At 42.7% G+C, this 15,438-nt stretch overlaps 1 protein-coding gene across 5 annotated transcripts in view; it reads right to left on the reverse strand.

Moving 5' to 3' along the window:
• The window catches only part of KIF6 (kinesin family member 6), a 421,087-nt gene that overhangs the window by 304,154 nt on the left and 101,495 nt on the right, over positions 1–15,438 (reverse strand). For all 5 annotated transcript variants that reach the window (XR_016442273.1, XM_090046733.1, XM_090046752.1 and 2 more), the window contains one exon: positions 8,560–8,689. Coding sequence is in view for 4 of the 5 variants with exons in the window: in XM_090046733.1 (XP_089902859.1) it covers positions 8,560–8,689 (130 nt within the window). In the remaining variant the exon portion in view is untranslated. The remainder of the gene's footprint in view (positions 1–8,559; positions 8,690–15,438) is intronic.

The raw sequence follows: 15,438 nt of genomic DNA on the forward strand, positions 1-15,438 counted from the left end.
GGTGGTATAGATTTCTGTTGTGTGATATAAACCTTATGAATTCCAATTGGCCAAGGCTGCATGCTGTGTGGAAGGAGGTCTGGAAGTCTAGGGGTGACAGTACCAGAGCATACTCATATTTCTATTTTCCTAAATGACTGGGATTTTAAAATGTCATTAACTTCCATTCTGACTTGTGTCATCCAAGTGAAGAAACACTTGGACCATGTCCACACAGGTAGGCACACCAGGTATTTATACGGATTTGCACTGCAGTGCCAGGAGCTTTTAAGTGTCCGGCACTGCGGCACATACATTTGTATAAATGGCAAAATATGTGTCAGCTCTGAGAAAATGGTGGCAGCACGCTTTTGAACTAAAACACATTGAAGGTGATTTAGTTCAAAAGTGCACTGCTGCTGTTTTCTCAGTGGTGATGAGCACTTCGCTGTTTATACAAATGTATGCGATGACAAATGTATGTATATAAATGCTCATGAAGTCTACCACCATGGCCCCTCAGAGCTCTGGTGAAATCTACAAAACCTTTTTAAAGTAGGAATACTGAGGGGAGTTGAATCTCTTCTTGCTCAAAACTCCTGAAAAGGATTTGCCTCAGCTCTTCCGAGATGGAGCAGGTCTGGGATGTAGGTCTACCTTGCCTACCTTTTCCTGGATGGGAGCACATAATGGGACGAAAAGGAAGGTGAGTGTCATCTGTTTTCTGAGTGCTGTTGGAAAAAGGACTTATACTTATTGGGATACACTCATTTCCCAACCAAAATGGCAAGTAGCTGCTCAGACAATTAAAGCAAAGGTAGGTAAGAAAGACAACTACTAAAAGGGGCAAATATATTTTAACTATACAAATCTTAACATTAATATATATTAATGTGTTTACAATGAAGATTTGCAAAGTGCATCCGGATGCAAAAATTGCAGGCTTCCATTTCACAGCTATGGGCAGGAAAAAGGAACTGAAAGATAGTTGGGGTTGCCCTATCTTATCTCTCCATGGGTTTTAAGAACATACAGAGTATAGGCACAGCCCCAATGGACATTGCTCTGGCTCTAAAATTACGATCTTAATTGGAAGCTAATCTTCAAGAGTGAAATATACATGGATAAGCAAGCATTCAGGGAAGAAGCATAATTACTACATGAACAACAGGTGCCTATACACAAGCTGGGAGACCCAACTAATGGAGTGAGTCTGCTGGAACCTGGTCATTGCTGCACTCCAGCCAGCTTTTGTGTCTGGTATATCAGCCTGTTCAACGGGGTTTAGATAAAGTGCTTCTGCCACCATTTTGAAGCATGGGGATACTGACGCACCAGATGCTCCAGGTACTTAATTAGAGCCCTCAGGTGGAGTAAAGTGACTACTGTGCAAATAAGAATCAGACTATATGGAATCAGATCAATGGAATCAGATCAATGGAATGTCATGACATCTTTTCAAGGGTGCAGCAGGCTTCCGCACAATTTTAGCACTGCTAAGTGTGCAAATACCTACACGTGATTCACAATATAAACCTAGAGGTTTCAAATAAGAATCTAGTGTCAAAAACATTCTGACCTGTTTTGACCTGAGTTTTTTGAAACAGAACATTGCTCTATTATTTTCTATAGTCAAAAAAAGCTAAAAGCTAAAAGTTAGCATTTTCCAAGGGGTGTCTTGAGTCTAAAAAGGTTGAGAAACACTGACCTACATGAAATCCTGGCTCCAGTGAAGCTATGAGAATTTTGTCATTAACTTTAACATAGCCACATTATTAACATATGAGTGGGAAGTTTTCAGCATTTTGATGAGGTAGTTATAATTATCTCTCCAGTTATAAAATCAAAGAAACTTACTTGTATAAGTATAAGATACGGTTTGCAGTTATACTGGCAGCAATAACTTTGGGTAGGTGAGGATAAAACTATGAAATGACAATGAGTTATAAACAGCCATAAATAAATATAGGATACAGGTTATTCAGTAGGAAAAGGCTGCTTAATATCACTTATATACTATTAAGTATATTAGGCATACTTGAAGTTACAGATCAAAAGGTTTCTTTTCAGGTATTTGATATCAGGAGACAACCAAAGTACTTCTGAAATGTTCCTGACTTTTAAAAGCAATCCCTAAAATTGCTTTTATATTCATACTTAATGGAAGTGTGCCCTTATTAAAAAAAACACAAAAAACCCTAAAATTTAACAGGAGGACTATAATGTGAAATGTTGCTAACGTAATTATTATTCCACTAGGACAGTATCATTCATCTTTGCAGTTATATTTTTTTTTTATCCATACAAATCCCAAAGCACTTTAATGACTACTAAATGCAGTGTTTGGGACACTGATTGTTTTATTGCTTGTTGAAATTAACTCACCTGTTTTGAAAAGTTTGATGCCACTCTGCCAGCAATATTATACCAGAAAACTGGAAGTGGAAATGAGTAACAACTGACATAAAGTAGAATTTTGAGAGGCAGAAAGTCATACTACAGTTTAGAACATGGTCAGAACAGGGGTAAACATGCCAGCAAGTGCCATTTAGTTTTAAATGACCATAGATTGTGAAGTCCTTATTTTTATGTTGCATCCAGGAGAGGGAACTCCTCATTCTGCAGTTCCTCTTGAAGAGAAAAGCAGAATAAAAATAATTGCCAAGGAAATTAACTACAAAAGGAAAAACAACTAGTTTAGGGGGTCACAAGAAGGTTCTCACAGCTATCTTTAAATGTTTAAATGCTTTATTCTCGATTGAAAAAACATTTTTAAATATTGCCAAAACCCTGCTGTTTGCCACATGTATGCTCCAAACATTTTAAGTGATGGAACAATACTGCGTATGTACTGTCTTCCAAATTCAAACAATAGGGACCTAGAGTCAAAACCATATACTAAAACATTTCTTTCCTCATTAAACTGGACTAACTTTTCACTGTGTGGGGGAGAACCCCACTAAACAAATGCCGGATTTGTTACCACAGTTCCTTAACATGTTACTTTAACTTAACAAAATAAGATTTGAGATTTCTGAAATCCATTCAATATTCTTTGGGAGTTACTGGTTTTATCTTTGTCTTTTAAGTTAACAGAACCACAAATCAAGCAAAGAACTATATAGATTGGAAGTGTTTACCTTTTCAGACTCACAGCTGAATACCCTAACCACCACATTGCAGAATAAGGTTCCTTTTGCTTTTTCTTTCTGAGTCTGTGACCCTTTCATTTTTGGATGCACCATGGGTTTGCTTCAACAGGAGGGGAAGAGAGTACTCCCAAGCCAGACTATTTTATAATTTGGTAGCTAGGGTCTCCTAGGAAATGGGAGATGTGGGTTTCTTAATCAGGGCGAAATGGGCCCTAGGACTCTGGCCTCTCACTTCCTGGGTAAGTACAATATCAAGTTAATGTGCAAAAGGCGGGCATCATCACTACATTTTACACACAGTGAGCCCTTTTCAGTTAGGTGCTATTCTCAGAAGTGGATTTGCGGCTCTGGATTCCACATTGATAGAGGTATCAACTGTAACCTGATTCAAGCACTGAAACTGCAAAGAGAAGCAGTTCAGATGCAATGGGTACATCTACACAAGACACTACATCACCGTAGCAATGAGCTACGGCAACATAACTCATTGCTATGGTGATGCAGCATCAGTGGGTACAAACCATGACGTTGACACTACTGCACAGTAACAATGAGCTACTGAGCAGTAGCTCATTGTTACTGTGCAGTAGGGTCGGAAACAACCCATGCTTTTACTGCACAGTCATTTAGTAGTTGCTCCTAGGCAGTTTCTGCCCTTAAAGGAAAAGGCACACCTTGGTGCCCTGTGACACCTTGAACAATGATTCTGGGGCCAGGGTGCCTAATTTTTGTATGTCCCACCAACCACACTGGAGGTGCCTGTTGCACCTCTCTGGGTTTTACATTTAATCTCAATATGTCAGTTACTTATCTGTAAAATAGGAATAGGCATATTTTTTCGCATATGCTTTTACTGGCTTCTATGCAGGTTGCAAGTATCTCTTACTATGTTTTTATATAATCCCTAGTAAAACTGGACCCTAGTCTTCTGTGAAGCAACTGCTAATTATTCAATGACAAACTTCTGTATCATTCCCAAATTTGGGATTTGCTAGCATTTTGAAGTCTCTGTCAGGGCCAAATTAACTCTTTAGTGGACCCTAGGCTAACAAAGCTGTGGACCCCGGACCAGTCAAGACCCCCCTCCCCACCCTGGCACTGCCGCCTGTGGGAAGCAGGGCTTGAAGCCACTGCTAGGAAGCAGCCGCTGCAGCAGTGAGGCCAGCGGAGGGAAAGGGAAGGAAAGGGAAGAGAAGCAGACGGGGCCATTTGCACCACTGATGTGGATGGAAGGACTGGGTCTCCCACAGTATATGGCCCTAGGCATGTGCCTAGTTTGTCTATGTGTTAATCTGGCCCTGGTCCCTGTACCAAGTGCCAGACACCTGAAAGTCCAAATGACAATGAAACAGCAACACGCTGTTAGCTGATTAAAAACTGCAGCATGCAAGAGAGAACAACACCCAGTAATGCAAGTGAGGTATATTGTCATCACTGGAAAATAGAATGCAAGACAGTTCCACATTTAAAATGCTTCATTACTCTTCCTTCTCTTAGTTCCACTAGGAAGGGGTGAAATCTTTCTCAACTCTCAGTCTTATCTTTTTTCTCATTTTATTTTTCAACAGGATCTCCGATCATAACATCTACACTCACTGCTTCTATAGGCTTTATTTCTTCCAACCATTTAATTGATTTCTGTTCAATGTGAATTACTCTCATTATAATTAACCTTCACCAGAGTTCTACCTTCTGTAACTTGTTCTAAGTGTCTACACCTTTACTCAGCTTGGTATCAAGTGTAAATTTGGTAACTGCGCACCCAATCCCAAACTCCAAATCATAAGGATGATATGAAACAGTAATGAACCCAGGGCAGACCCATGGTAAACCAGACTTGATAACTCCTTCCAATTAAATATTAAAGCACTGATGACTACACTTTGAGCATAATGATCCAACCTGTTATGGATCCACCTTACAGTACTTCATCTAAAAATTTCAGTGACTTCTCATTTTCACTCATCGTACTATTTATTGTTGAACTTCAGTGCTCTGTGTGTTTTTTCTTTAGGTAACATCTTCCACTATTTTGTTTTCCTCTATTCCCCTTTTACCAATCACCAACCTAATAATAATCAATCACCCACGTTATCTCATTCTCTGTTTTGCTCCAGTCTCATCAAAATTGAATTCAAATTTTCCTCCCAATCCTGTACCTCAAGAAATAATGTTAATTCTTCCTCCTTAACATCATCATAACACTCTCTTTTTCTGATTATTCCCACTACTAACAACCTTAATCATGGCTCAGTTACCTCTTTGAGTAGAGAGAGGTAGTTAGGAGTGTGTGTTTGAATTCAGGTAGAAGGCAAGGCACCTTACAGACTAACCAATTCAGAAACGCATAAGCTTATGTAAGCAGCAGCCTACTTCATTATCTGCTATGAAAGGACTTGCATCTGATGAAGTGGGCTGTTGCCTACAAAAGTTTAGGCATTTCTGAACAACTTAGTCTGTAAGGTGCCCTGCTTTCAATTGCCTCTTGCCTCAATTTCTGTAAACGACTTCCAGCCTCTTAAAATACAAATACTAAAGTCAACTTCCTCTCCCACCACTAAAAAGAAGCCATTTTTCTCTTGAATACCTTCACCTACTCAGGCATGTGTTCAGCAAATCAGGCTGAACTGGGATCTGTGTAGGGGGTTGGTTTTATAATCTATTTTAATACTCTAGTTGCTTTTATAAGTTGTTTTGTTCTCTTGTTCATTCTCTTGTTTTATAAGTTATTTCAGTCTCTTCCTGTAAGCCACCCTGAGCCTTTGTTGAGAAAGGCAGCAGATAAATCTAATAAATTAATAAATAAATAAAAATAGCCAGTGTAAAATACAGACATTGAAAGAAGGTCCTCAAGTTTGAAAATGTTGTTCCCTATATAGAGCCATTCGAATGAAATTAGTACATAAATTATAATTTCAATCAACAGAGGGTTTAGTCACAATACCATTTTTCCCAATGATTCCAAGATGTTCATCTTTTTCATTTAGATATGTCATCAAAAACACTAATTCAAACACAGTTTGTGCTATTAATGCAAAGAAAACATTGTCTAGAGGATGTTGTTATAGGTTTTGAAATTGCTTTTAGTGTGCTACACTGACAAATATGTAGCTTTTCTTAATAACTTTTCCTGAAAATGTTGGCTACAGCTGGAGTACATGAAAACAAGCCATAAAGAGAAGCTGATTTTGTATACCAGATCATGGGACTATATTTTGCAGATGTTTTCAGGTTACTATAGTAGCTGCTGAATTTGTCTCTGTAAATGTGAAGTTGGTAACCTAGTTTTAAAAAGTGATTACTATGTCATTTTTTCCCCAGTAAGCTCCTTCCTTGTAGAAATCAATTTCTGACAGTCACGTTAAAAGCAAATCCATGTTTTCCTCGTATTCTGGATGATAAGATATCCAGAGATTCAGGGTTAAAATTACACATATACGTGTAATGGCCAGACCGTGATGTTTTACAAAAGCCAAAACATGTGTTTAAACAACCTAAAGCATTTTGCTCTTAGGATGCAAAAATCAAGAAGCCTTATTTACCATCACCAGTTTAGATCCTTCTAATGCTTTGGAAATATTCTAACAAATCTGAGACAGAAGATATCCTCACTGTTATAGATGAAGGTGCTAGCTTCTTGAATACAGGTTTCCCTCACTTTATGTGGTTCTGTATGTGTGAATTCAGTCTTATGTGATGATCCTTTTTATACCAAAAAATCATTATATGCAAAGTAAATTCACTCTTATGCAATTGGTATGGTGGAAGCGCGCAGTCAGCTGCTTTGTGTGGAGCATTATGGGAGTGATGCACACCAAATATAGTCTCCTAAAGGATCTGTTCTCCTCACTCATTGTCTGCGACACGTGTTTCTGTAGTTGCCATCCCCATTATGATAGTGCCCTGTACTTGTGTGTACTTGCTGTTGGTGAGTATCAAAATTGTCTTGTAAAAGTGGTAGAAATGGGTCTGGGGGTGAGGACAGTCGATGTCTTGGAACATATCCCTATTTGTTACATTGTAAAATGGGTTCCCGTTACATGAATTTGAGTTATACGCCATTTTTCAGAAACACATGTACAGCATAAAGCAAGGGAAACCTGTAATCACATTTCTGATACAAATATTCCCATCTACATGAATGGGTGTGCATATGTAGTTAATGGAGACTCAGGGCTATATTTTATTTTTTCATGTATCTGAAAAATGTCTAAGTATGAAATGCCATCTGAGTATTTATCCCCTTATTAACTTATAGCTACCTTTTTGACATTTCAAGGCATGCCTTCAGAAGAGACATCTTGAATAAATTACACACTCCTAATATATGAATAAACTTGTTGAGCAAGTTCTCAGGACTGAAAAGTAATCTTGTGATTCAGGGATTGACAATACTGAACTACTTTAGTATGCCTTTTATATCTACATATTTTTTTTCAATTACTGAGTGAAAAAAATGAAAGTATAATAAGCCCAGAAAAGCAATAATACAATTACAAATATATTATTATATAACTTTGCATTGTCAACTAAATCAACCTAATTTTAGCATATCTACTAATATTCATTTTAAAATGTAGTAAACTAGTATTTGCTTTTTTTTCACGTAATAAAACCACATGAACATGTTCCTGAAGTAAAAAAGGACTGCTGGTTGCTGGTGAAGCCACTTCAAATGCAAGCCAATACGTCTGGTAGGAGCTTTAACATTATTACATAAAAATAATGATTGGTCTGAACTTTTTATGTGCATACATGTGGGATACACATAATAGCCAAAATCAATCTATGCATTTTTATTGGAAAAGAACACAATTGTTTTGTTCTAATTATTTTAATTGCAATGTAAAATTGTTATATCATAGAAAACTAGGTTCACATAGAAAAAAATAAAGCTCACAAAATAAAAAAATATACGAATATGAACATGAAAACACACTTCCTGCATTATCACAGGGGATCTCTCGTCACAGAGAACCTGCTTATTCATTTCAATCCCTTACAATGGCTAAGCAGTTGTTACATAAGAATGGCTAGGTACAGACATTGCACTTTTTCCAGTTTAGAAGGTTGGAAACTAATCTATACCCATAACAAAACAGAAATTCAGGACAAATAGAGCAGTTTCAAAATGGCAGATCCTGGTGTAAGATAGACCTGGCTCCATGTAGTATCAGACTTAATCAAGCAGGTTGGACTGATGCATCGAATGTCATTGCCAGGTCCAATCAAGAATCAAAGTAGGCTGCTATCTGCTGATATCCCAGTTGCCTATGAGCCCCTGCAAGCCCTTCCCCTTAAAGAAACTTGTGTAGATGGACTGATTCCACCTCAGGCTTTTTGACTGTCTGTACTTAGCCGATGTTTACAATCATTTTGTCTCTTATAAAGCCATATGAGATTTGTAACAGTATTGGCCAAAGCTTACCTCTGCAATCATTCTGTTAGTGTCTCCCAAGAATAGAAGGTTTAGTGCTTCCTCTTCATTGGTTGCTTGCTGAAGAGACAGGTTTTTCAGATGAATGTTCTGATCTGGGTCTTCCATTATTGTCACCTTTCTGAAAGAGGAAAAAAGGGAATCAGATACCATCCATGCTGTGGGCAAATTAGGATTTTTGTCCTAATATTTTCACTGAGTTATCATACGAACAGAACTGTCACAATAAAAGGAAAATTGAAGATGTGGGCTACCAAAGTACAAATAAGTGCTTTTTGAGTCTCTGGCCTCTCTTGACACCTCTTGTTTACTCTTAAAATGTGAATTTCCTTTAGCTTCTTCCTCTCAATCCTTTGTATTTATTGTCTCTATCTCTCTCTGTCTTTTAATTACTGCCTGCCTGTCCTTTCTGCTATCACTTTCAAAGCAACATCATCTATAACCACTAACTTGTGGTCATCTGTTTATTCTATTCCTCATCAAGATTAATTTTTCTATGAGGGCCCCTCTACATGTGCAGGTAAAGGTGCAATGGGATCTGATGCATGATCCACACAATCAGGCCTTCTGCCATGCCACATGTGAATGGTAGAAGGTATGATTATGGGATCATGAACCAGATCCCAACACACCCTATTGACAGTGTAGGGGAAGTCTGATCCTGGGCTCTTCCTGCACTGACAAAAAACAAGCTCCCACAGCTAGAAGCCCCTCAGCTGGCAGGGCCATATGCTTCTGTGGCTAGGAGCTAGGTTTAGATGGGTGCTTGTAGGCTCACGGGTGCAGTTGAGAGCTCCTGTCAACTGACAGGGGACCCAGTTATGGCAGCCCATGGGACAGTTCTGTGGTTAGGAGTCCCATCAGTTGCAGGACTCTCAGCTGTGGCAGTGCACAGTGCACACTGGTGGCTGGGAGCTCTGTCAGTTGACAGGATCCCAGCCACAGGGGCATAGGCTAAGCATGCAAATTAAAGCTGGACAGAAACCAGCTATATAGTTATTACACATTTTCCAGACCTAACTTTTTGCCACCTTCTGAAGGCATTATAGTTAATTTGCATGTGTCGCCAGTTTAAATAAACTGCACAATTAACCAAGTAACTGCATAATATACATAACATGTAAAAGGGGCCTAAGAAAATGACCAACTAATCATGGCTAGATTGAAAAGAAATCAGGTATAATCCAAGGATTCTTTAGGAAAAAGAACCCCACACACAAAACCAAAAACTGTATAAAAACAGCACAGACTTTAATTGAATACCTCTTCTTCAAATGCCATGTTTTAGTCATCTTAGACAGCTCTTATCTATCATTAAACAAGGAATCAATGCTTTACTATCATTCAAGTGACTATCAGAATGAAACAACATAACTGAGAGGCAATTATTCTTGTGGCTGATATCTTGTATTGGACCAGCTGTATGGTTGGTATAGCCATAGGCAAACCTTCAGGTATTACAGTACCCTTTCTCAGGCAGTCAAGCTTTCCAGGCAACAACATCACTGCAACAATACCACAACGTAACTGGTGATTTTAGATGGGATCTATGGCCAGTCCTTCTTAGATAAAATGCCACAACAAATAAAATAAAATTTTAAAAAAGCAATAGAAAAATAGCCAGATGGTGTGGACCTTACCTAAAATTATTAGGTGAGCTCCTTGGAGACTCTTATTTGTTGGAGTTAAAAAAGAAGCTAGGGTAGTGTTGTCCAAAATTCTCATCTGACAAGCAGATTAATTTAGGATCCATTCCAGGGGTGCTCAACCCCCAGCCAGGAGGCCAGATCCAGCTGCCAGTACCTTGTTATCTAGCTCATGGGTCTCCCCAAGGGACTGTGGGGAGCCCTGTGAACTGTGGTCCTGTGTGCTAGATGTGGCATATAGGCCAATCCTGGCATGCGGGGCTGGGCGGGGCTAACATGTACTCCTGCAGCCACGATCCCAGCATGCAGAACTGCCTGAAGGTAGTACATAGCCCTGGGGCTGGGCAGAGGTGGTGGTTAGGAGAAAAACAGAGATTTAAAGGAGAAAATCCAGGAAATGAGTTCCAGCCTGCAAGAGACTGGAGGGAGCAGGAGGAGGGCAATCAGGCAGGGGGCACCATATACAGATGTGTATGTATACATGCATGTGGCAGCCAGGCAGCATGGAAAGCAGCTCCCACAGCTCCCTCCAGGTTAGTCTGTGTGGGGAGGGGGAATTGAGGCCCCTATAGTTGTTGCTACTGGATTTATGACCCAGATACTTTGTTCCGGATGGACCCAAACCCTCAGACCAACCACGTCCTTTCCATTCGATAACAGGTGAATTTTACTGATACACAGTGACAGCAGATAAGAATAATGCAAACACTTCTATATCTACTAGTCCTAGGGTTCACAGAGTCAAGGTACGTCTGGCCAGTATGCAAGCTTCACCCTGAGGTTCTTTCTTGAATGTCAGCAGCTTGGAGGTTGAAGGCTGAGGCCCACCTCTCCCCAGTGGGGTGGGTGAGATGGGGGGGTGGTGTGCCTTCTGTACATGGTGACCTCGGGTTCTCCTCTCGGGGACCCTTTGCTGCTCTGAAATCCCTTCTTTTGTTTTCTTTCTGCCCCTCTGATGACTCTTTGTTCCTGGGCATCGTTGATTCATTTCGATGTGGTTGTCCTACTGTCTCCATTCTGTCCGGTCCTGTCAGCATACTCCTTTGTTTCACAGAACCATCACATGCACACATCCTAATTTGGTCTGCTCCCCAAAAATAGAAATCCCAAGGGCTCTGCAACTGGACACTGTGATCTGGCCAACATGGCAGAGTCCTGTATCTCATGTTATGGAACAGTATAGTACATGTCTTCAATTTCCCAGCCTGTATCTTCTTGCTGCTTGCCTGTGTCAGACACAGTGAGCCTTGAAGGAAACTTTGTCATAAACAAACTTTTAGAAATTAATTAATCCTTGCCATTCCCCTGAACCATTGTTCTAATGCACCCTCCCCCATGTGATGTGCAGCTGCAAGCCGCACGCCAGAGCCTGGCAGCTCTGCCATAACGCTGTCCAGGACTGCCTGGTGAGGGCCATCCCAGCCGTGGTGGGGGAGATCTCCATGAACCGCACCATCCCGGGCTGTGAGAGCCAGATGTGACTCGACATAGTCATAACCAACGAAGAGGCCAAGAAGGTCGTGATTGTGGATGTCACCATCCCCTTCAAGAACCAGTACCAAGCCGTCATCAATGCCCCGGCTTGCAAGCGGGGGAAGTACACCCCGCTGGCCGACACCCTGAGCGGCTGCAGCTACGACGTGACAGTCGATGCGCTCATTGTGGGAACGCTCGGAGCGCGGGATCCCAGCAATGAGAGCGTCCTGGGTGCCTGCCGCATCTCCCGCCGCTACGCCAAGCTGATGCGCTGCCTCATGGTGTCTGACACCATCCGTTGGTCCTGCAACATCTATGTGGAACACATCACGGGCCACCACCAGTACTCCGACCCCACCAGACGAGCCACTGCTGGACCGGACCTGGAGGGGACCGCCTGAATCACCCCCCCTCCCCCCCACACCAGACGGACCTTCATTTCACTCTGAGAGGATTCTTCGACCATGGACGACTCTGCTCCACCTGAAGAGGACCCCCGCGATGAGACTCTATATGGACTGAGGCATTTCCTCCGAACCACTTCCTCCGCCATTGTGGACCATTGTAATGGGTTTGTGTGTACCTATCTCCTTTCTCTCTCAGCATCGCGAGCCCCCTCCCTCCCCTTCCCCCCACCCCTGGGCTTAGTTGGCTAACACTGTATCTCCTGTAACCTAGTTGCGTTCCCCTCCTCACCCCCATCCCTCTATTGTTAGTCCCTCGCTCAGGCGATCTGTATTTCCCTATCAGCTTTGTCATCTTTTTTCTGGATTCCCAATCCTAAACATTTTCTACTTGACCTACAAGCCAATTCCCAAAAACAAACCTCTAAAAACCATTTTCTAGCCATCATAGTGAGGGAGGGAGGGAGGGACTTTGGCAAGGGCTGGGGCTAGGGGCACTGCCCAGCCGATGCAGTGCATGGGGCCTGAAGCTGGGGTGAAAATGTGTAGCTGCGGGGCCTGCGAAGGGAGTGGGACAGAGCCAGAAGGGGGAGTGGGGCTGGCTCCCCCATCACTGTGTGCAGCCCTGGGGGGGAGGAAGAGGGAGCATAAAACCCCCAGATTTGTGCACGGGGTGGGGGCAAATATGGGCTGCCAGCTGTTGGCTCAGGGCTTCCCAACCTGCTGCCCTTCCTCTCAGGGTCTCTGCATCCAGCAGGCAGAGCCTGGTGTGGCAGGGCAATGTGCGGTGGGAAGGCTTGGTGCTGTTGCCAGGATCCCTGAGCTGCCTTGGCAAGGCACCCCATGCCTACCCAGCAACACTGGGTTCACAAGTCCATGCCTCCACCCCACTGCTGCTGGGCAGACAGCAGGCACCTCACCATTGTGACACAGGGCTCCCAGCAGTGGCCCCGAGCCCCCTCGTTCCACTCTGCCCTGCTGCACCAAGTCCTACTCGCTGGGCAGCAGAGTTCCTGGGGGAGGGCAGCGAAGCAGGTAGTCCTGAGCCTACAGCAGGCAACCCACATCTACTCCTCCCCCCCAAGCTCTGCTCCAGCCATGCTGCCTATAGGGGAGGGGGAGCAGTGCTCCATGCTCTGCTTGTGTCACAGCAGCTGCTGCCTCCCACAGGTGGCAGCCAGGGCTCAGGCTCTGCTGGGACAGGAAGGGGCTGCGGATCCAGATGCCTGGCCCTGTAGCCCTGGTAGCCAGGGGGCCCCTCCAGCAGGAAGCTGCACATTGCAAATGGGAGGTACCAGTAAGGGTGGGAGTGCTGTGGGTTGGGAATTGAAGGGCGCCTGAGGGGGGTGAGGAAGCTTTGGCTTGTGTGTGAGGGACAATGGCATGGGCAATGGCAGGGCACTGGCATATCAGGGCTGCTCAGAGTCACGAAGTGTTGGGGGGGGAGACAGCCGCAGGTGGACCCACATCCTGGTGAGTGAAGGGGACAGGGGGGACCTCTGATTTTCTATGATAAAAAACCAGTCAAACACCAAAAATATAAGTATTTAGAATTTATTTTATTATAACGATTGAGGCACTAGTAGGTTTCCACATTACTTAAAATTGTGAACATATCGATAAAACATTGTCTTCAACTGATATCTAATAATATACTGTGTATATGTATATATATTAGTGGTGTTTCACTTTAATTGTGGAAAAACACAGATATGGAGGTTTTTAATCAGAGAATTTTTTTATTTTTTAAATCAGAGAATTTGCAGTTTTTAAACAGAGAAAGTCATGATCCCTGCTGATTAGCTAATGTACCGAGACGAACCTCATGTCATCCTTTTAATTTCTTTTTAATTTATATATCAAATGCTATCATTCTGTTGCAAATATTGTCATGGAAGAGGGATGTATAAAGTTGTAATGATCATTGAAGGCTTTGCAGTTTTGTGTATGACAGACAGGACCAGGGGATTTGTCTAAAAAGTCCAGAGTGCATGCAAGATAAATTTTCATACAGTGATTAAATAGTTAGGATTTTTCTGCCATCATTAATATGACTCTCAGTACAACATGCCAGGTGCTATATAATCATGAAAAAAAACCCCAGTAGGTAGAGGATGCTTCCAAATTCAAACATCTGTAGCCAACATGTCCCTGCTAACACAGCATTCACTAAATTTATTCCTCTTTTTATTTTCTTCATACAGTACCAGCAATGAGTGGAAAATGAACTCTTCCTTTAATTAAAAGCAAACAACCAGGGTATATTTATTTTCATAAAGGCAAGCCATGACGTTAATTGCACTTGTGTAATGAGGCCTCTGCCCCATTACTGAGAGGGGGAGGGAGCCCAGGGCCCGCCGGCCTGCCCAGCTCCTCTGAACCAGCAAAGGGAGTTATAAATAAAATGGCCACCCACCCCACGTGTTAATAGTGATTGGCAGGGTTGGGGCAGAGATAGAGGGTCAGATGACCCAGGGAGATGCTCATAAACCCAGAAGGGACAATCTGGCCATAGGAGCCATAGAAGTCCTGGGAAGAGCTTGCCTGGGATGCCTAAAGAGGAAGGATTCTGCACCTCAAAAGGACATAAGGAACCCTGTGCCTGGAGCAGCAAGTACCTCTAATTTTTTGTGCTGGAGCTACTGAACGGTAAGATTAACTCCAACAGGGAAGCATTGCATTTAGTGAACTTTGTGTTTTGAGAGCAGATACTCAAGCCTTTGTTTTATGTTTAAACTGGAGGACCAAAGTGGCTGTAAGGGGTGGACTAGAGGCTACTAGGGTGATGGCAGGGGCACCCAGGTCAGACCACTCCTGAGCCCTAGGGCATTGTGTTGTACAGGCAGGAACCCAAATATGTTTCAGAAGAAGGACTGAGATGTGTCGGAGGATCTGGCAGCAAAGACTGCAGAGAGCATAATCCCCATGCCCACAGGGGATGTGCCAGTGGCCCAGAACATGCAAGAAAGCTGGAGCTGGAGCCTGAGAACCAAGGATCCTGGTGTGGTGGACCCTGGGCCCCTGGATTCCACCAGACTAAAAATGAGCTGAGGCCAGGAAGGACCTCAGTTCAGACAAGGACCTACCCCAAACCCACATCTGCCTCCTGCAGCAGCCTCCCTATGGAGCTGTAACACCAAATTATGGTAGGTGAGGTAACCATTGAAGGAAAGGACCTAGAGAGTTCAGAAGCAAAGCTTAGGATATCAGAACTGAGTGACAAGCCAGACAGGGGATGTTGTTTTACCAGCTCCGGACATATAGTTATAACTTGTTAAAACTCTGAAAAGTCAAAAAAGGGACTAAGACACAAGAAATTAAGACATTGAGAGAGAAAAGTTAGG

Source organism: Crocodylus siamensis, chromosome 1, assembly GCF_052110815.1.
Source record: "Crocodylus siamensis isolate JL-2025a chromosome 1, ASM5211081v1, whole genome shotgun sequence".
NCBI lineage: Eukaryota > Metazoa > Chordata > Crocodylia > Crocodylidae > Crocodylus > Crocodylus siamensis.